The sequence below is a fragment of the Jaculus jaculus genome, chromosome 14 (genome assembly GCF_020740685.1).
Source record: "Jaculus jaculus isolate mJacJac1 chromosome 14, mJacJac1.mat.Y.cur, whole genome shotgun sequence".
NCBI classification, from domain to species: Eukaryota; Metazoa; Chordata; class Mammalia; order Rodentia; family Dipodidae; genus Jaculus; species Jaculus jaculus.
In genome coordinates, this window is record NC_059115.1 from 46,008,020 (window position 1) to 46,031,015 (window position 22,996).

General features: G+C 45.9%; 1 protein-coding gene across 1 annotated transcript in view; it reads left to right on the forward strand.

The window, feature by feature from the left end:
• Positions 1-8,411: 8,411 nt before the first annotated feature.
• The window catches only part of Pdzrn3 (PDZ domain containing ring finger 3), a 254,184-nt gene continuing 239,599 nt past the window's right edge, over positions 8,412-22,996 (forward strand). Inside the window, exon 1 of the mRNA XM_045133627.1 lies at positions 8,412-9,167. Coding sequence (XP_044989562.1) covers positions 8,442-9,167 — 726 coding nt within the window. The 5' untranslated portion in view covers positions 8,412-8,441. The remainder of the gene's footprint in view (positions 9,168-22,996) is intronic.

Consider the following 22,996-nt stretch of genomic DNA (forward strand, 5'->3'; position numbering starts at 1 on the left):
ATAGCACTGACCCTCGTAACTGATGCCTTTTACACTTTCAAACTTTAAAAGCTTGTATTTGACTTTAGTAACAATACCTTCATGTTATTTCACTGAGGCAAGAGACTGTTGTATTAAAGTTTTGAATGCATTTATTTAGAAGAGCATTGTGTTATATTTTTCTACACTTTTCCTCTCTCTACAGAGACAATTACTAAGAGTGGTTAGGGGCTCATTTGTTTCTGAGATTCATGCTCAGATTATGTCATGCATGTTTTATAGAAAATACTTTCTTCCCCTTCCTGGTTAGTGATTGCTGATGTTTGCCTTACTAGCATCTCTTTGGGACCTTTTCTCTGTCTTCATCCCTGTGGTTTGCCCAAGTGAAGCTATCACCGGCTGGGCAGATAACTTGAGACAGGCTATGAGTCGTGCCTTGACATTGACTCTTTGTGCTGGGTATGATAAGCTAGTCATGGACTGGACCATGGGGGAAGGGCTTGTCTCAGAAGGAAGCTGACCCAGTTGGAGCAGGTTCTCTGTGTGTTCATGAGAACACCTAGGTTCAGCTGTATCTGTTTCACTTTGCTCCTATGCTTTTCATCAGTGGTATCATCTATTTTCTTTTCTCTCTTTCTTTCTAATATATGATTTCCTTTGAATTGGATCAGGTAAAAGAGTCCTAATACAAATCAATACAATTATTATTTTGTTTGTTTGTCTTTTTGAGGTAGGGTCTTTCTCTAGCTCAGGCTGACCTAGAATTCACTATGTAGTCTCAGGGTGGCCTCGAACTCACAGCAATCCTCCTACCTCTGCCTCCCAAGTGCTGGGATTAAAGGCATGCACCACCATGCCCGGCCAATTATATTTTTTTAAAATAGATTTGTCATGAATAAGAAAGTGAACTATATTTAATAGATATGATTTGTAAAAAAATTCCTTAGGCATGTATAAACACCCTTGCAAAATACTCCTTTATCTAATAGCTGTAATTGCCATGTGTGTGTGTGTGAGAGAGAGAGAGAGAGACGCAAATAGGCAATGGTCATGACAAGGCCTCAGGGCACTGCAAACAAATTCCAGATGCATGCACCACTTTGTGCACCTGGTTTTATGTGGATACTGGGGAATCACACCCAGATTACCAGACTCTGCAAGCAAGCACATTTATCCACTGAGCAATCTCTCCCTTCTTCTTTCTCAACAGAACATGATACTATGTTTTCGTAATTATTCTGGAGCCATAAAATTTACCCTTTCACATAGCACAATTTAGTGAAGTTTTGTACATACGTGTGTGTGCAGTTAATTTTAGAAAATTTGCATCCCCTCCAAAAGAAACCCCTACCACTAGCAATAACTCCCAGTTATCTTTTCCTCCCATCTCGGGCAGGCACTAATCTAATTTTTGTTTCTATAAATCCCATACAAAGGGTAGCAGACAATATTTAGCCTTTTGTCTGGCTTCTTTCACTAAGAATGAGGTTTTCAATGTAAATTTCTATTGTATGAATCAGTATTTCATCTGTAAATATGATGAGTGATATTAGTTTGCATGGTTTACTTTATTGCATTTGTACTTTCATTAGTGAGTGGATATTTGGATGTGTTCAACTTTTGGCTGTTAGGAATAATGGTGCTATGAGCATTTATGTATGTATTTTTGAGTGGGCATGTGGTTTCAGTACTCTTGGGTACATATTTAGTGGTATAATTACTGGGTATCAGGGTCATTCAATGTTTAGCTTTCTGAAAAACTGTCAAATTATCTTCCTATGTGACTTTCCCATTTCATAGTATGAACGTCAGTACTGGAAGGTTACACTTTCTCTACATCCTTAGCAACCCTTTTCTTTTTGGCTTTAGCCATTTTGTGATTATGAGGTAGTACTAGCTAGAAGAATGCTATTAGTACTCATGAAGCATCATGCCTTGTACGACACAGACTTCACTGCATCTCCTCCTTATATTTGGGGTCAGCTGTTGAGATATAAGAGCAGGCAATGGGTAGAGCTCCTTAAAGAAGTCTAAGTTGGAGGAAACAATATTTGGTCTTTCTCTCTTTTCTTAATTTCCCATTTGGAATGACTGCTCTGTGTCTGTTGACTCTTAGGCCATGAAGTGAGAACAGTGGCCAGGCCCTACAAATAGTCGATCAGGAAGAGAAAAGAACCCCGAAGTCCCTAGATCTGACAACTGCTATACTTGCCTTGGGCTACTAGCTGTGGGTAATATATATTTCTCATCTTACTGGGAACAAAATAATGTCTAACTTTTTATTCCACACTTGGATGTTATATACATATGAACACATATGTCCAAATGTACATATGTGTGTTTATATAAACACATTTTGCATAGAAATTCTGCCACTACCTCCAAACCACATGACCACATAGTTGTTCATATGGGAGTTGGTTGCTCAGAATTCAGAATAAATTATATCTTATTATATTATTACTTTACTTGTTGCTGTGACAAAACCCTTGATAAAATCAACTTAAGGGCCACACTTTGAGGGTAGACCAAGTCTGTCATGATGGGAAAGGCATGGTGGCAGGAGCCTCAGGCAGCTAGTCACATTGCTTCTATAGTCAGGAAGCAGAGAGATGAATGATAGTGCTCAGCTAGCTTTCTCTCTCTCTCTCTTTCAGTCTAAGACTCCAGCCCATGAAATGGTGCCATCCACATTTAAAGTGGGTTGTCTTACCTCAATTAACCCAATCTAGAAACTCCTTCCTAGACAAGCTCATTGTGATTCTCAGTCCCCTCAAATTAACAAGATTAACCATCACTATCACATGCTCCAAATGAGATGTACTCTATATTAAGCCACAGAGACCAATATTGTCCATAGTGTGATACATACATCTCATGCTGGTGACATAAAGCTGAGCTTAGGATCTTAGAAACAGGAACTTACCAGGAGCAGCAAGAGGAAATTGTTATTTGTTCAACATTTACAAGGTTTCCACTAAGCATTCAGTTGGGAGGCTCAAAGGTGATTCTCTTCTTCTAAGGTATAGAATGTGGGATTGGAAGCAGACCTTGATGGCCCACTACTCTACAGTGTCATCCAGAACATACAGTCGACTCCAATCACTGTGAGGACACTGCAAGTCACCTAGCACCTCCGCTGTCAGTACTCCATGATGTCTCATAGCCTACAGTGTTAGTGCTCTACAATGCCACCCAGCATCTACACCTTCCTAGATTTCCCCCTGCAATCCCTGAATGTGGGCTCCTGGCCCTTTTCTCCCCAGGTTCTAGGCATGTTGTGTCTAATTCAAATTGAACGAGGGCATGGCTTCTGTATCTCACACCTTTTCTTGTTCTGCCTGGAATGTTCTTATCTCAGCAAATGCTACATTCTCATCCTTCAAGCAATTCTCACTTCCCCTCCTCAGGCTGACATATTTGAGGTGACTTCCTTGAATTTTCTCTGTAACACTTGCTATGTGAGCTTGAGAGCAGTGCTTCTCAAACTTGAATTGTATAAACCACTTAGGAGTCTTATTAAAATGCAGATGGTGATTGAGTAGGGTCACACAGAGCCTGAGAATCTGAATTTCCAACAAGCCCCTAGGTGATGCCCATGTGGTCCACAGACCACACACTGTGAGTAGCACTGCTTGAGAGAACACAGCATGTGCTCACTTCACTTACTGTATGTCTACAGATGCTTGCTTGCCTTTCCTGACTCTGGAAGGGACGTTTAAAACTCACTGGGCACTGCTTATCTTTCTTACCTCCATAGGCCTGAACAGAGAGCAGGTGGAATATATAGGGGCTATTAAACAATTGTTAAACAAATGCAGACCTTTTCTTGATCAGTAATGAACAAGAGAACGTGCATGTAGCTGTGGCAACTAACCCCACATAGACAGTGAGGGAAGGAAGCTTCACTGATTCTCAGGACAAGACTTTATGAAAATTTGTAAGGCACACTTTTCCAACTTTTCTATTCCTTGGCTCAATCTCCTGTTGTAACAGCCTGACTTGACTTCCCTTCTTTTCTCCCTGTCCTCTAACCCAAGGCCAAAGTTAACTTACAGGCCTCTACAATGTCTCACTTTGGTTGTCCCAAGAGGCAAGGGATCTGATTGTTTCAAACATGTTTGTGGATGGCTGCTATAACATTCCTCTCTGCGTTTCCACTCTGTTGGTAAAAGGAGATTCTTGTCTAATTGCATGGTGCTACTTTACCCAATAGAGTATAAATACAAAGCCTGTGGAAGCCACCAAAGAAAACAGACACTTGATTTTTTTTTGCTTTTCCTAATATGGAACCCACAAACCATAGGGCCTCTCGGGGTGCTATGGGGAAAAGGAGATGAGTGAGGATTGAGGTGTGGAATGACTATTGGCATCATTTTTAAGGCAATACCTCCTAGCTTTTGGGTGGTGGACAAAAACATAATTCTCACAGTAGTTAAGAATGAGGATTCTGAGGGTTGGAGAAATGGCCCAGTGGTTTAAGACTCTTTTTTGAAGAGCCTGATGGCCTGGGTTCAATTCCCTAGTACCCATATAAAGCCAGATGCACAAGGTGGCATGTGTTAAGTTCATTTGCAGCAGCAGGAGGCCCTAGCATGCCCATTCTCTCTCTTTCTCTCTCCCCACCCTCTCTTGCCTCACATATAAATAAATAAAAATATTTTTGAAAAGGAATGAGGATTCTGGAATTCTCCTATCCATATTTCCTGCTGTCACTTAGATAATTTATGGAACCTCTGTAAACCCCAGTTTCTTCATCTGCAGTATTGATAACAATACCTGGAATCTTTGAGGTGCTGCAGGAAGTAACGAAGGTGGAGGGCTCAGCCTGGGCTTGGCAGTCATCACGAGTGCAACAGAAAAAGATGGCAGACATTAGTATTGCCTTTAGATTAAGAATGCTAATGGAAGTGACCTAAGGGCACAGCGTACAATCATAGTGGGGTGCCAGTGAACATATAGCTACAACGTCTCCGGTAGGCTGAGGCTTTCGAGTACATTAGGTAGAAAGTAAAGAATTAGCATATAAAAGAAAGAGGTGGTGGTAAAATTTGCAAAGTAACCCACCCAATCTGTACGGAGAAATCCACCCATGGACCAACACCTGGGGGCTTCTGAGATGGTTAAGTATATGACCCAACTCAGAACCCCTTTTCTCAAGAGTCTGCCATGCCACGCGGGGCACTCCCCTTCCTGCGTCACACCCAAATGTTCCTCTCACCCTGCTGCCTGCAGGGACTGAATAGGGCCAGGGTGGGGCCTTTCTGAATTTTCCTCTGGGTCTAGCCATGAGCAGAAGATCCCAATTCTGAACCTGGGGAAGATTTTCCCCAGGGGACACTGGCAATGATGGGATGTTACACTTGGGGATGGAGAAAGGTCCACGGCTACAACATGTAATGTGGCTAAACATCCACCATGGCAGAGGACAATCCCCCAAAACAAAGGACAGTTAGATTGAAAATGTCAGGAAGGCCAAAGCTGAGAAACAGTGGCTGGATGTCTTTGGGATTTTAATAGTTTTGGCTTTTGGTTCTTCTCCCTGACTGTTCAGTCCATTTATAGAATCATATGCATTGTCCCCCAGCTCTGACATTCCAGAAGAGTGTGTTTCTACTTTTTGTTTTCTTTTTAGACTTTTTTTTTTTTTTTTTTTTTTGCTGAACTCCAAGAATCGTAATACTAACATTAACTAATGAGAAGACACTGCTTTTGCCTAAGTGAACTAAATGACATTCGGTGGTAGTCTCCCTGTGGCCTTAAATGTGGCTTTCCCTCTACATCTTAGTCTTTCATGGGGGTTGGGGGGGGGGCCCCTGTGGGCGGACAGACAGCTTTGAACAACAGTGTCTATTTCAAGTAAGTGCTAATTTCCCATTGGTAGTGTATCACAAGCCTTCCCTGTTCCTCAAAACCAGTTTGGTTTGAAGATTACCACCTTGTTGACACTGGTTTGTCTGGGAAACTGACAAGCCCACACGCCTTGGCTGAAAGAATCTGTCCTTTACCCATTATCAGAGCACTGAGGAGCAGCTTAATAAACAAAGTGAAGGAGGACTCCCCACCCAGTTTATCAGAACAAAGGCCACACATATTCCACCCCATGTGGAGTCCTCTCTGAGAAGCCCATTAATTGATTAACACAATGAAAAGACAGAATCACAAGTAGGCAGCAAATGCCACCAACACCAATTAAAGATGCTGCCCAGTGATCTCAGCTTTGCACTGAAAATCCTGGAGATCTCTGCAAAGGTACGCTCAGGACAAGCAATCATTGTGGACATCAAGTCAATTCTTTCCCTCCAATGAAGCAGTTCAATAGGGAAGGTCACGGGTCTTTAGCAGCCTCATAAAAGGAGAGAAGTAAGAGTAATTAGACAAAATGGATGTTGTAATCCTGCTTTCCAGGGTCCAGAGCCACACGGAACTCAGAGCTCCCCCTTCCTGGCCCCTAGGCTTGAGAATCTGGCAGCGGAGTCCAAATGAGAATTCCATAACCTGATTTCACTCTCCCCAGCACTGACTGTTTCTTAGGAATGTCTACAGCTTTGAGAGGGTAAAAACAAATGCATGGGTGATGCTATGAATATGAACTTTCCACTTAGGTTGGAATCCCAGTGTTTTCAACACTCATAAGTGTTGCTGAATACTGACTAGGCAGTCAAGCTGGCTGTGCTAACCCCACAGCAGAAGCAAAAACGTGGATAGGGCTGGAGAGATGGCTTGCCAGCAAAAGCCAAAGGACCCAGTTTCGATTTCCCAGCACCCACGTAAGACAGATGCACAAGGTGGCACATGCATCTGCAGTTCATTTGCAGTTGCTGGAGACCCTGATGTGCCCATTCTCTCCCTCTATCTGCCCATCTCTCTATCTTTCTCAAAGAACCAATACATAAAAATTAAAATTAGGGCTGGAGAGATGGCTTAGCGGTTAAGTGCTTGCCTGTGAAGCCTAAGGACCCCGGTTCAAGGCTCAATTCCCCAGGACCCACGTTAGCCAGATGCACAAGGGGGCGCACGCGTCTGGAGTTCGTTTGCAGTGGCTGGAGGCCCTGGAGTGTCCATTCTCTCTCTCTCCGTTCCGTCCTTCTCTCTCATTCTCTCTCTCTCTCTCTGTCTCTGTTCCGTCCTTCTCTCTCTCTGTCGCTTTCAAATAAATAAATAAATAAAAATAAACAAAAAAAATTGATAAAAAAATTAAAATTAAAAAAGTGGACAGCCTAGGATGGCCAGGGCTTTGCAATCCAAGAAACCCACCTACTGTGTGTTCTATGGGCTTCAGTGTCACTCGGAGGCTCTTTCAATGTGGACATTGTCAAGGGCAACCAAGAGACATTGGATTGGGTCAGAAACCAACCACGTTAAAACCTGGAAGCATTATCGACAGCTCTGTGCAGGGAAACTCATTGCCTTCTCCAAGCTCGAGTTTCCCCAATGGGAAGATGGAACTATAACCAAGAGTTCACGTGAGAAAACAAAACTGAAGGAATGCAGTTGATGTGATGGGCGTTACACATACTTGAAGGTCTGCATTTCTGGGCCATTCTCATTATACCGCATTCATACTTTGTAATCTGGGGAAAATAAAAGTTTCTAAATGGAGCTAATCCTTATGTTTTTTTAAAGGACCGATTTAGAAGCGCCCGACATAATGCATGCCACGCTGGAGTGCACCCTCTTCATAAGTGTTGGTTGAAGTGGACTGAGCCAGCTCTCAGGCTGGGCCTCTCTCACGGACAGCTGTAGAGGAGGTCTCGGCTGTGCAGAATCGCCCTGTGTTCCTAGAACCCTCCGGCCGCCAAGCCCTGCGGATCGCAGCTCCTCTGGTCGACACTGAAGTTTTAGTAGAAGAGTCCCGCAGCCGCCGCTGTAACTTTCCCTGGAATGAAATAAATAAATGAGAACCGTAAATGCTGAGATAGAGGAGCTCTCGATGTTTCTGCCTTTTGCCATCAGGTCCTGGAAAAGAGGAAAGTAGGTGGGGGGCGGGGAGGGGAGGACCTTGATCGGCTGCAGGAGGGGCTCTGGGAGAACTGGTCTAGGAGAAAACCACAAACCAAGTTCCAAACCCAGAGAGGTGTTCTTGGCTGGTGCATTGTCGTCTATAGCGAAATCTCCAAGAGACTGGGGAGAAGTGTCTGGAGAGGGGTCAGCCTGGCATCCCGACAGGGCACAGACCTTCGGAGTCTCCCCAGACTCTTCGGCCTCTTCGCCTCCTCCCTCGGAGCAAGGGCGGGACAGTAGGCCGCTGAGTCAGGATCCTCATGCGCTTGTGCTCCTGCCAATACGGCCGGAGGAGTCCTGTTCCCGGGGCATTTTCCAAGGAAGTCTGGAGCAATTAGGCTCAGTCCGGGGAGAGCGAGCGCGCGAGCGGGCGGTGCAGCCCGCGGGTCTGGGCCTCCGCGCAGGGAGGGAGGAGGCGGCCGGACGCCCGGCGGTGACCCCGGGCCCCGGCCGCCACCATGGGTTTCGAGCTGGATCGTTTCGACGGCGACGTGGACCCGGATCTGAAGTGTGCGTTGTGCCACAAGGTCCTGGAGGACCCGCTGACCACGCCGTGCGGCCACGTCTTCTGCGCGGGCTGCGTGCTGCCCTGGGTGGTGCAGGAGGGCAGCTGCCCGGCGCGCTGTCGCGGTCGCCTGTCGGCCAAGGAACTCAACCACGTCCTGCCGCTCAAGCGCCTCATTCTCAAGCTGGACATTAAGTGCGCGCACGCGGCGCGTGGCTGCGAGCGGGTGGTCAAGCTGCAGGAGCTGCCCGAGCACCTGGAGCGCTGCGACTTCGCGCCCGCGCGCTGTCGCCACGCGGGCTGCGGCCAGCTGCTGCTGCGGCGCGACGTGGACGCGCACATGCGCGACGCGTGCGACGCGCGGCCCGTGGGCCGCTGCCAGGAGGGCTGCGGGCTGCCGCTGACGCACGGCGAGCTGCGCGCGGGCGGCCACTGCTGCGCGCGGGCGCTGCGGGCGCACAACGGCGCTCTACAGGCCCGCCTGGGCGCGCTGCACAAGGCGCTCAAGAAGGAGGCGCTGCGGGCCGGCAAGCGCGAGAAGTCGCTGGTGGCTCAGCTGGCCGCCGCGCAGCTGGAGCTGCAGATGACCGCGCTGCGCTACCAGAAGAAGTTCACCGAGTACAGCGCGCGCCTCGACTCGCTCAGCCGCTGCGTGGCCGCGCCGCTCGGCGGCGGCAAGGTAAGCTCACCGGCGCTTCCCGCCTCCGCCATCCCTCCCCTGTCCCAGGACTCTTGGAGCCCCATCCTGGTCCTGGGCGTATAAGGATGCCCGACTCTTCGCAGGAGCATCCTCGACCCGTTCCATCACCCTGAGCAAATAGCGTCCCTACAGGCCAGACGTACAGGGGCAGCCTCAGGGAGTTCTCCACAAACACTCAGAGGAACCCGCAGCCAAGTGGAGGGGAAGAGTGAGTGATGTGGCTCCCATGTAAAATTGTTTAGAGTTTTTTGTTTATTTGTTTGTTTTTCCTTGCAGACTAGGTGGGTGATCTTGGGAGAAGGCTGGTTGCCCTCTCTTAAATTCAGAAACCATGGTCCTGTGGGCTTGATGGGTGATCTGGTTCTAAGACCCCTCTAGTGATTCCAGAAAGAATAAAGAACCTCCGAGCCTGTGTAGTAGGGATGCAGGAGAGAGGCCCCTGGGGTAAAATTTGGATTCAGGCGTGAGTTTTGCTGCCAGCTTCATGGCTGACCTTGAGCAAGCAGCTTAACCCTTCTAAAGTTGGAAACTATAGCTCCTAAAGACAAAAAGCAGGAAAAAGCACAACCAGGCAGCCTCAGAGAATTCATGTAGGGGCTTCAGAAAGAATGAAATCTCTCCCCACCTCAAGAGTAAGTGTGAGTCTTCTGGAGTTAGAACTGATTTCTAATCTGGGCTTTTTTTTTTTTTTTTTTTTTTTTGTGCTAACCAGCTGGGTGACCTGTGGCTTAACCTCCACAGTGCCTCAGTTTTCCTCCAGTGTAAAAGGATGTTGTTTCCTTCAGGGAGAGACTATATGAAAGGGTTTTGGCACAGTGCCTGACAGTGAGTACACTCTCTGCACGTGTTACCTGCAATTACTTTAAACAGCACCTCCTGAGACATCCCCTTACGTGGCTGAGCCATGGAATTGTATCAGCCTCTCCTAGCAAGGGCTTTCTCTGCTCCAGGCCCTGGCTCTGCTCTTCGTAGTCATTTATTCTTTCAACAAGCAAAGTAGATATTGGGCTTTACACTCTGTAGATGGAGAAACTGAGGTTCATTCAAGGGCCATCTGCTGCTCAGGCTACAGTGGGTTTTGACACATCTCTCTAGCTCTAGCTCTTAACTACTGTTGGATTGACTCTCAGTATTACTGAGAGTACAGGTTACTCTGTGTTTGTTAAGGGCCTGCCACAGTGGGAGGCATTTTATTAACCATGTAATCCTTCCCAATGAGGAAACGGACTCTTTGAGATTACATAACACATCCAAACTCCTATGGTGACTCAGGGAGGGCTAAAACTGGATTCAGGTTCCACCTCCCAAAGCAGGTAGGTTTACCTGAAGTCAGGTTCAACCTCTACATGCGTTGGCATTTAGGGCTGGAGAACTCTTTGCTACGGTGGGCCTGTCTTGTGCATGTGTGTCTGGGGTGTTGTTCAGTACTCTGTAGGATGTTTAGCAACATTCCTAGCCCAAATCCACTATGCTAGCAGAGTTCCTCCCAGCTCCTAACGATCAGTAATGTCTCCAGATATTGTCAAGTATCCTCTGGGGAAACAGCACCACCCCAGTTGAGAACCACAGGTTTCCCTAGTTGCAAGAGATACATTTTCATCAGCTGGGTGTTTCTGTTTCTTGGGGAGGGGCATGGGTCCTTCAGCTGCCATGCTGGTTGCCTGCGCCAGACAGCTTGTCAGAGAGGGGATCATACTTGCTCAAGGGGCTCCAGGGGCCTGTGTCTGCTCTGCTCCCTGCCCCCTCCCCCAGACTCAGCTTCCTCTTCCATGCCTACAGACCAGGCCTCAAAGTTTTCCACCCCTTACCCCCTTCCTGGCCCCTGGCCTGTCTGTCAGCTGCAGCCTCCACAGCTGGCCAGCTCTGGGTGAAGGGCAAATATTTACAGCTCCGTAGCTCACAGAGGACCTCACAGGCACACAAAGGGCTGGTGTGAGCCTGAGAGTCACCCAGACAGACAGCCAAACTTGCTTTTCAATCAGGCGCCTGGTTTGGGATGGAGGAGTTCCCGAGCTTCTCTTGTTTATGCTGTCATCTGGACTTCCTATGCTGTTTTACAAGTGATGCTTGTTTATAAATAAACCATTAACCCCCTCTGACTTCATACATCATTCATTGTTGAGATAGTTTATTATTTCTTCTTGCCTTTCTGTTTTCTTTGTGGAATGTTTGGGTAAATGCTCTCTTAGAATCAAAAATGTGATGCTTGAATCAAAACTGTGGTGTTTTTGAAGCTCTTGGATCAGTGGGACAGAATATTAAGCTCAGAGACAAGACGTTCATTTTGAGCGTACTGGGAAATTTTCATTTTAGGGTTGGAGCCTGCTGAGAGGACTTTCATGGACCTATATGCTAGTCTTCCAGAGAGCCAGGGATGTCCTGGCCCCAAAGTTTGCCCTAATGGCTTCTCTGGCCTCAGTCCCTCACAGGCCTAAGCTGAGGTCTTGGGGAAGCTTGCTTCTGTTGTCCCCAAGTTAACCCTCCATGGCCTTTGCTGAGAGGGTCAGCTCTCCTGCGTCAGCAATAAAAACCCTCCCACTGGAAGTTGTTTAAGAACTTGTTTGCTTCATTGGGCCAACTCTCTGCTCCTGCTGGGAGCTGTTTACTCTTTTCCAAAGGCAGAAGGATTTTCATTTCCTGGAAACTCTCATATTTAACATTGTTATTTTAATTTTTGTAAGTCTTGGTGTTTGGTTCTCTGTTGCGAGCTGAAGTAGATAAGAAACAGTGATCTCCAGACCCTAAAAGATGCTTCATAAATGATCTGGCATGCTTCAAGTTACCTTAAGCTTAAGTCCTTTGACACCTGCTGAGTGCCTAGCATTTGACAGGGCTGTACCTGCAGGGACTGGTTTGCTCTGTTTAAAACATGAACGAAGGCAGAGAGTCACAAGCCTTCGTGTGATAAGAATGACAAGAGGGTTGGTTAAAACCCACATTCTTGTTGAAACCCACATCACTCCCGGAGAGTCTGGTCCCATGAGGGCTGGCGTGAGGCCTGTGATTCACTTCTCTGAGAAGCTGCAAGGCTAGGTAAGCAGTTCAAGCTCGGGGCTGGGGAGATGCTCAGTGGGCAAAGTGCTTACCGTATAAGCACGAGTTCCTGAGTTTGGATCCCCAGGACCCACATAAAAGCTGAGCATTGGATGTGTCTATATTTCCAGTTCTGCTGGGGGTATACAGGAGAATCCCTGGGGCTTTCTATAATCACTGAATTACAGTTCAAGGAGAGACACTGCCTCAAATCATGAGGCATAGAACCACTAAGGAAGACACCTGACATCAACTCCTGTCCTTTACATGCCTATGCGTGCACATACACACTTGCATCAACACATACGCATACTACACACATATGTTAAAACAACCAAAGAATTTCAAGCCCAACTGTAGGCATAAAAGAAGCATGCATTTCTGTGCTCCACTGTTACTGTATTGACCATTGCTTTTTCTGTGGTGCTAGGGTTGAACCAGGTCCTTACACAGCCAAGGCAAGTGCTGTACCCCAGCTCTACTCTGCAGTGTTTCTCTTTACAGTGCTGGGGATGAAACCTGGCGTCTCATGCTTGCTAGGCTGGTACTTTTCCCCTGAGCAGCCTTCTGATCATTGTCTAAACACCTCTTCCTAAACATGTCAAGATCAGGATAATATTTAAAAACTCATACAGGGCTGGAGAGATGGCTCAGTGCCTAAGGTGCTTGCTTGCAAAGCCTAATGACATGTGTTCGATTCCCTAGAACCCACATAAAGCCAGATGCCCAGTGGCGCAAGCACCACGAGTTTGTTTGGAGCAGCTGGAGGTGTCCTGGTGCACCCATTCTCTCTCTTTCTCTCTCCTCTTTCTGCTTGCAAACAAATTAATAAAAATATTACCAAAAATCTATATAGGCAGCAGTTAAATGACAAGTAACCATTATTAGAAAAATTTATGTAATATCCCCAAAGCCACAGCTAGGTCTCAGCAGACCTGGCAGTGAGTGGCACATGTAAGTTATAGAGATGTGACCCTAGCCTCGGTTTCTCACCCTCATTGACTCACTGGTTTTTAAGAGCAAAAGCATTCCAGAGTAGGAGCAAGTTTGTTTTTTCCTCCTGGGAAAGGAGACATTCTAAAAAAAAAAACTTCCTTTGGAATTATTGAGAAATGTGAGACTTATCTCTGTACCCTCTGCCCTTTGACCCCACATCTAGTCTGTCATGAAACCTTGTGGATTTTACCTCCGGAATACTTCTTGCTTCTTTCTGTTCACTCTTCTCTGGTTAATTTAGTTGGGCACTGTGGTCTCAACCAGAGATTGTCAACCTTCACACTGTTAACATTTTACACTAGGTAGGATTCTTCTTGTGTGCTGGTGGTAGGGGAGAGGGGAGGTTGTTCTGGGCATTGTAGGGTATAGTAACTTGAGGATGAGAACTTTCAAAGTTGGAACAGTTAAGAATATCTTCGAGATTCTGCCTAAGTGGTGAACAAATCTGGCTTTTGTCTCAAATGCCACCAGGACTTGTGACTGTTCTTCCATATATCCCGTTGCTCAACTTCAGTTTATGTTTTTCTTCACACCAGCAATAACTTCTTAGAAATGTAAATCTGATATCACTGTGCTTTCTTAACCCCTTCCTTTCTTCTGGGTTGCCTTAGGATGAGGCATAAAGCCTAGAAAGTTCTGCATCCTGTTGCCTCCAAACAGTCATATTCTCCTCTTCTTCCCTTCACCGTTTTTTGAGGGCTCTTTGGGTCACCGGAAGCTCTTTCCTGTGTCGGGGCCTTTTCATTTGGTCTTTTCTCTACCTGGAACAGTCTTTGCAAGCACTCTTCCATATGTAACCCGCATATTTCTCTCTTCCTGCTTCCAATCTTTCTGTCATATGTAGGATCGATCCTTAGTAGATAGCCTTACTTTATATCCTTCACTTATTAGGTCCCATGTCACTGCCTCCAGGAAGCTAGGCTTCTCTGGCTCTGTGGACTCCATCTGGTGGCCTAAAGCTCTATCCCAGGTATAACTCAATACTGAGGAGAGTGTGTATCATTCTAGTCTGTGACCTCCGTAGCCATGGCCATGTGCCTTGTACGCTCTTGATTAGGTTAGTGGATGAATTCACAATTGAAAGAGCAAGTTTGTCAGATCAGAAGAACCTTTAAGGTTGCTCACCAAGAGTAGGATTGTGTTAAACAATGAGTTTTTCTGTGCACCCCTACCTTCATTTAAGAAAATTATTTCCAGGTTTCTATAAAGCATCATTTTTCTTCCACAAGATCCACTCAGATCAAGTTGTATAAAGCCCCAAATCCCTAAAACTATTTTGTCCATATAAGAACTGGACAGAAGTAAATTTAAGAAACAATTGTGTCAAAAATATTCCAGATGTATGAAGACTTTGAAGTGTATCTATTGACTGTTTACCACTTGGGGTTCTTTGTTTCTGATGAGTGTTAGCCATCTAAAATGTACCTAACAAACATGTGTCTAACAAAACAACCTATTTCAGCTAAAAGAATTTTGGGCTATCACTTGCATTACATTTCATTGATTTATAAATACACTTAGGGTTTGGTTTGCAGGTATATTGTCCAGCTGCACTGGTTTAAATGAGCATAACTGTATGGTTTGAGTTGGAAATTCTTCTGAGATTGATCTGTAAATGGATTTTTTTGGTGTTCAGCAATGATGCTTGCAAGGGACTATTTGTGAGGCAGTTATGCATTGGAATGGAAACGTGGGAGCTTAAAAGAAAAGAAAAGCAAGTTCACTGAGTTTTGTTGGGTGCTGCACGCCTTACAGTGTACTGCGTATGTACATGCCTGAGTTTCTAGAGACACTGCTTTCATTAAATTGAACCTCTCCTTTTCTTTTTTTGTGGATGGGGGATTATAAAACATTCTATTAAAGACAAAGGTTTGCTGGGGCTTGAACCTAGGCCATTCCCTGACTCTTACCTTATACACTATCTATATGAGAAAAAAAAAACAACATATTTCTCCCTAAGTAGTGCCCCTTCTCAAATTTTGGATGTGCTTCCAATGAACTGTGGTCTCCTATGCCCAGCACAATGTGCATTGGAGGTGTGGGTGTATTTTTTTAATTTCATCTTTAGGAAGACACTGTCAGGTCTGAACCCTGTTATTCCCACATTACAGATGGAGAAATAGCCCAGGAGGTTAAGTAACTTGGCCAGAATGCTCCTCTGTCTCTCAGCTCATGATATTCATTCCCTGTCGTAATTCTTGTGTTCATAGAGCTGGCATAGAGCACAGGGAGATCAAAGAAGAATCAAAGAGATTTAGGCAAAAGAAATAGAGTTGTTTCATTTTTACCCAGCTTATTTTAAGAGAAGTCCATGATGCCATGATGGGAACTAAATGAAACCCTTCCAAATGTGTTCTTGTTGCCCAGAGCTGCACATTCCTTTCGTGTGTGTGTGTGTGTGTGTGTGTGTGTGTGTGTGTGTATGTGGGAGGGAGGTATGTATGCAAGACTGTATGAGAGTGTGTATGTATGTGCACATGTAGACATCAATGCCAGGCATCCTCTGCACTCTCCTCTCTATGCTATGAGGCACGATCTCTCAGAGCTAAACGATTGAGCTAAGCTAGCCACGTAGCAAGCCCTAGAAACCCTGCTGTCTTCATCTCCTCAGCACTGGCACACACAGCCATGCCCAAATTTTCCATGAGTGCCGGGGACCCAAACTCAGATCCTCATGTTTGCTCAGTGAGCCCTTTCCCCAGTGAGCCATCACCCCAGTGGCCAGTTCCCCACATTCTTATGTCTCAAGCATGAGGCATTTTGGCAAGCACCGCGGGTACAAAGGTGAAATTGAGCATCTCTAACCCAGGGAAGCAATCAGGCACCTGGTTGTGAATCAAAAACACAATTAAAACTTTCCCTTCTTTGCTCCCCAAGCCTTTCAGCTGTGGGGTCACTACTGTCTCCCCTTTAGTCACCGTGCTCTAATAAGCTGGTTCCAATAAGAAGGGAGACGGGGGTAATGTAATGATTGCTCTTGTAAAGAAAATAAGTAACAGATGGGCCTCGGTGGCCATCTTTCTCACCCATGCCGTGTGTATGATTACAGGCAAGTAGAAGGGTAGAGCACTGTATCACCTACATGAGGGCTGCAGCAGCCCCACACTGGGGAAGGGGATGGGTGTGCAGAGAAGAGTCCTCGGCAAGCAGTGCACCCTGCAGGTTTGTCAGTAGCTGCCTTCGGGTGCTCACATTTAGTTCAAGGGAAGGGGGGAAACGTCCCATCAGGTCATGGGTCCAGGTTGGATGCAGTCAGTGGATCCAAGGCCAGGCTCTAGGATACCTGGAGTAGAAGTGTGAGATGAATATCCGACCTTGGAATTGATGATATGGGTATCACATCCCCCTGTGGGGATGTCTAGACATCCTCTGAGCCTGACTTGCTATTTCTGTGCCATAGGGGTCACCAAAGGAATGCTCCTAGAATTGTCACTAAGAAGAAATATCAAGGACACAATTAGCAAGAGTTTACTGAATACCACTAAAATTTTAGTTTTTTTTTTCAAGTAAATGGCCAAAGAAATGTTTGAAATCTAAAATGATCTAGAAAAGGCTACTGTCCCTGTGAACCTTGTGCTGTCTGTGACGCTCAAGTCAGTTCCACAGTGAAGCTTCCATGGTCTAAGAAGTATGTTCCTATAGCTGAGTAGGTTTCCCTCTCTAGGGTGTGTGTGTGTGTCTGTGTTTGGAAGCCAGAGGACAACCTCAGGGTTCCTCAGGAATGCTGTCCATCTTTTTTTTTTTTTTTAAAGGAGAAGTCTGTCATAGGCCTGGAGCTCACCAACTAGGCTAGACTAGCTGGCCAGCAAGCCCCTGGGATCTGCCTCTCTCTGCCTCCCCTGGACTGAGACTATAAGCCTGTGCCATTACACCCATTTTTACATGGTTTCTAGTTCTCACTTCCTCATACTGTGAGGCATGTTCTTTTATCAACTGAGATACCTGCAAAGCCCTGCTATCTACAATTTGGGAAAGGTAATATTTCACTGTGGATCTTGCATGTTTAAATCTAAAAAAGTTTAATCTCAGCACTTGGGAAGCTGAGACGAGAGGATCCCAGTTCGACCAGGTTGTAGTATATTGAGATTCTGTTAAAAGCACATATGAGGTCAGTGCTTGCCTTTAATACCAGCATTTGTTATGAGTTCAAGGCTAGTCTGGTGCTACGGAGTGATATCTAGGTCAACCTTGGCTACAGTGAAAGCCTATCTCAAAAAAACTAAAAATAAACAAAAATTAAAATTAATCAAAAAACAAATTTTAAAAACTCTAACCACCTGTCATAGTCTATCCAGGGTGTTATGACAAATATGCCATAAGCTGGTTGGCTTATAAACAACAGAAACTTACTTCGCATAGTATATAGACTAGGAAGTCCAAGATGGAGGTTAAGGTCCATTCATTGTCTGGTGAGAGCCCTCAGACAGCCCAGGTCCATGGACCGCCATCTTTTCTCTATGTCTTCATGTGGTAGGGGTGTGAGAAGTCCCTCGGGGGCCCCTTTTCGATGGTCCTAACTCCTAATCACCTCATTCCCCCACTTCTACAGTCACTTGGGGGTTAGTTTCAGCATTTTGAGGCCCACAGGCATTCACGCTGCGGCTTGCGCTTCCAGTTGAGGTCCAGGAGCATTTACAGTGCGGTGCGGGGCTGCGATGTGTTCTGCATTGCTTTTGGTTATTTTGACGAAACAGTGCTTTCGGATAGTCACACTGAAGCAGGTGACTCAATGGCAAAGATTAGGAATAAACATTCTAAGCTAAATTCATGCTTATTTCAATGTGTGACAGTGTTTTCTTTGCCTGAGGCAGTACTGAGAAATCTTTATTTCTGTTATTATATTTTCCAAACCTAAGCTGTGTGCTTTCTAAGTGCTTAGTATGTACTATCCTGCAGATATTAAAGGTCCACAAAAAGCTATGTGTCGGTTGCTTATATTGGTTTCCCCGGACCCCTCGTCTCCTTCTCTCTGCGCCTGCCTTGGTGACTGAGGCTCATACTCCCCTGCGTGTCTCATCCAGGCTCAGCTTACTGTCCAGCGTCAAGGGTGTGACCCGCTTCGGCTCACACAGCCTCTTCTGCTGCTCTTGCTCAAGAATCCTTCTCTAAACTGCAGTTGGAGTTTTGTGGCGGCTTAGCTGACGCTGCTTCCTTAACAATGATGGCATTGGAACGACAAAGAAGAAAGCATGAGTGTATGGAGTGAAGACACCCTGGCTCTTCCATTCAGAATGGCTGGCAACCTCTCTCTCTCTGGCTCCCACTCCCTTCAACCACAGCTCTGTACTTTTTTTTTGGCCTGGACACAGCCAACTCTGCAGCACTTTCATGTCACCAGTCAACAGACAGGCTGCTTCCCAGCTGTGTGAGCCTCAGGGAGCTTTGCATAATGTGAGGCAGAGAGGTGCTTCTGTTGCCCCAGACAGCCTAGCAGTCAGCGAGTTCCATTTTCCTAAACCCACTGGGCAGTGTTCCAGTGAGGCCTGCTCCCTGCTGTGAGCAGGAAACGGTCATGGCTGGGCAAAAAGAGGTTTGAGAAAGAGTCCACAGCGACAGTGACGGGGATGGACGCTGGAAGCCGCCACGATGATTAGAGGTGGCGTGCGTCCAAGTTTCTGTGGCTGGATTGTGGGGAGAGTGGTGACTTTGCCTATAGAGGACAGTTCACACTCCTCAGTGCTTAAATAAACAAGGGACAGAGAGCAACCCTTGTAAAGTGTCTTTCACACAAAGTAGACTTATGTGTCATGTCCTGAGAAATGCCGCAGTAGGCAATGTTGTCATATGTAGACACCTGACGTCTGTATGGAGTCAGAGGCTGTGACAATGCTAGGGGTTTTGCCTTCAGTGACCTTACATTGACTATGTGATTTTCATTGTGACATTTTTACCCTGCCCCAATTCATTAATAGTTGGACCTTAAGTTGAAAGCCAATTAAATCGTGCTATGGACAGTATATTAGACAGATGCTTAAGATGATGGAAAAGCTTAAAAATAAGTTTTTAAACAAGTGAGCTTCCATTTCTCTTTGTGACCTGCTGGCTTGGGCACTTTGTGTGGTTCATGCCATTGTTTAGGTCTTCATAACCATGGGTCCTTCTCTAAGCTCATTTTGCTATGCCCTTTCTCCACCCTTTGCTTTGAATCCTCTTCTGAAGAGACAGACGTTGCAGCAGGTCCCACTATCTCCTTAAATAGAGTTCCAGATAGGGTGGCATGCTGAGGGTATGCTGGACCTCCTTGCCCAACTGCACAGTAGGACCAGGTTTTCTTTTACTTCCCCTACCCCAGGCCCTTCCTTGGTGAGTACTCCCCTGCCTCTGGGCTCCTGTAACAGAGGAGAAACAAGCTTCCTTCACCTCTGCCTGCCCCTGCTCGCCCCCCCCCCCCACAAAGGGTCACCTTCCAAACCCCAAGACCAGTGATCTGGTAGAACTAGAGTATGGAACTGCGGTGGTTTGATTCAGGTTCCCCCATAAACTCAGGTGTTCCGAATGCTAGGTTCCCAGCTGATGGAGCTTTGGGAATTAATACCTCCTAGAGGGAGTGTATTGTTGTGGGCCCTGGCTTATGGGTGTTATAGCCAGTGTCCCTTATGTTGGCCAGGGGTTGATGTCCACCCTCTGCTCATGCCGTCATTTTCCCCTGCCATCATGGAGCTTCCCCTTGAGCCTGTAAGCCAAAATAAACCTCTTTTTCTCACAAGCTTCTCTTGGTTGGGTGATTTCTACCAGCAATGCGAACCTGACTGCAACAGTAAAGTGGTACTGAGGAGTGGGGTTGCTGCTAGATACCTGACTGTGTGGCTTTAGCCTTTTGGAGCTGATTTTCAAGAGGAATGTGGGAGGATTTGAAACCTTGGCCTAAGAGATGTCTTGCAGTGCTGTAAGTACAGTTTGATGGACTATACTGGTCAGAGTTGAAAGGTCTGGATGCAGTAAGAACTATGGACTGCAAGGTTTGGCTTATGAGAGTGAGAAAGAGCTTTGCCTGGGCTGGGCTAGCAGTTTGTGTGGGAAGCTTGCTGTTATACTTGGGCCCTGATAAGTTGTGCAGGGTTGCTTTGCACGGAAATGAACTGGTGTGAGCCGAGAGATATGGCACAGAAAGAAAAATCTTTTGGTGAACTGCTGTCCATTCAGCTGCAATTGAGAGATTACAACCTTTGAGATTGGACTAGGTGACCTGCACTGGGGCAACAGGAATATAGAATATAGACTCTTTTGAAGGGACCTAAGTGCTCAAGGAATATCCTGTTCTTCAAAGTCTGCTTTATTCCCCCCTGGATTATCAAACTGGCACCCTACTTGGTATGGTGGAGTATAAGAAATGCAGGAAAGAGAGAGTCATTGAGTTTGCAACATAATCTTGTGTTTTTGAAAAAGCCATGGGCAGTGTGAAGCAGGTTTGCTGGTTGTCTGCATAGGGATGAACTGTGGATTGCAGTGGAGACCCAATAGGGATGCTGGGATCATGAGATGGGTGCTAAGGAAAGTTCCTGGCCCTGGTGAAGTTTTCCAGGACTGTGAATAGCCTAGCTGGAGGGGCAGAATTGGAACTCCAGAGACTTGCTGCTGGTTAGAATTATTGGACTTGGAGATTTGTCACTGGCTAGAGTTGGAGTTAAAGCTACAGAGTTTGATGTTTGCCCTGGTTGTTTTAAGGCATGTATTGGCTGAATTTTTCTTTGCTATGCCCAATGTCATCTTTTGCCGTGTGAATGTTTATTCTGTGCCATTATGTTTTTTTTTTTTTTTTTGAGGTTGTTTTTGGTATTATGGCTCAGTTAAAAGACCTTGGATTATGGGGATGTATGAACATCATTGGAATTAATAAAAAAAAAGGGACTTTTAAAGCTGGACTGAATGCATTGCATTTTACATCATGGATGGTTATCAATTTATGGGGGCCAGGGGTAGGATGTGATAGTTTGATTCAGGTGTCCCCCATAAACTTAGGTGTTCTGAATGCTAGGTTCCCAGCTGATGGAGATTTGGGAATTAACACCTCTTAGAGGGAGTGTATTTTGGGGGGGGGTGGGCTTATGGGTGTTGTAGCCAGTTTCCCTTTGCCAGTGTTTGGCACACTCTCCTGTTCCTGTTGTCCACCTTATCTTAGCCAGGGGTTGATGTCTACCCTCTGCTCATGACATCATTTTCCCCTGCCATCGTGGAGCTTCCCCCTTGAGTCTGTAAGCCAAAATAAACCTCTTTCTTCCCACAAGCTGCTCTTGGTTGGGTGATTTCTACCAGCAATGCGAACCTGGCTGCAACAGTGACCATCCTCAGCAGTCTACCTTCTGTCTCTCTCTTCTGTCTCCACCGTTCACAAGCAAGCCCAAGTTTTTCGGAATGAATGTTATTCTTTCTTTTTCTGGGTAGGCATTTGTCATGTCTGTCCGTCTCTCTCCAGGCCTGCTCAGGTTGTGTATTGCATTCCTTCGGCTAGCCCACAGTCCACTTGTCAGAGCCATCTGCCTGCCTTTCCCGTGTTCTGCTGGCGTTCTCAATATGACCCTCCATACCTTCTCCAGTACTAAACCTGCCTGCCTGGTATTTATTCCAGCAGCCCTCCTAGAATGTGCCATTTCTTGTTTTTCTCCAGTATTGGGGGAAAATAAAAAGAGATGATGGAGGATAGTAATCTTGATTTACTTCATGTCAGGGCCTCGTCCACCCAAGCCTGTTTAGATTGACTCAGTTCATTGAGAATTCGATGTTGTCCATTGCATGTATTGATAGGAGAGCTGCTGATGGGTGAGAGAGCATGGCATTTCACTGCTGAGCTCTGCTCATCTCAGCTCGTTGGTTACAGCCAGGCACACTGAGGCGTGTGCACCTTTCAGGCGTTGCCTGTCTCATCCTTGGTCATGGTAACCCAGCGGCATGAGAAGAAACTGTTACTCACCATTCTGTGAATGAAGAAACCGGCCTCAGTCTTGACATGCCAGCCATCATGTTGTTCCTGTTAGGGGCATAGTACTCTCAAGATTCATCAGCACATAACAGATCATCTTTGAAATGATTATCATTGTAAAATCCAGTATGTGTTAAACTCCAAATACAAAGCTGTTTTGTGTTTAACCATTCCTACCTGGATCAGTCTTTTGAGGCATATGGACTTGGGGTAGTATGCAAACATTTACTATTATCTCCCCCACCAAAAAAAGCCATGATGCTGGAATAACACAGACCTGGGTTCCAATCTCAATGTACCCTTGCCATGCTGTAATTTGAGCCACAGACAACTTTGCCTGAGCCTCAGTTTCTGCGGTTGTAGAGCATTGAGGTCATGTCTACTTTGGAGGCCGGTGTGTTGGTAAATCAGCTGTTCACATCTCACAGGCCCTTGTCCCTTTCTGATTTTGAAGAAAATTGCATAAGATGGGATATAATAAACTCACCAAATGCACCAATATCAGTTAAACTTTCCTTTAAGTGAAAGATAGCACTGTTAACAGTGTGAACAGTCAGGAGGGCAACATGGGTGAGAGCCCTGGCCTGCCTCTCACTTACACATCTCTTCAGTTGGCAGAATATAATTGAGAATCACTTGCATACCCTCTGTCCCAAAGCATTTTGAGTCCAGGTTACACAGCTAAGCACAGATGAATGCTAACATGTTAACTGTGTTTTATGAGAACTAGCGTTTAAAATTACATAACCTCTAAAAGTAGTGAAGGTGGTAGGGGAGCAAAAAGGAAAACCCAGAATAAAGCTCATGGTGAGAGAATAGAACATGACCGTTGGCAGTTAGATGGAGAAGTGAAAGAATTCAG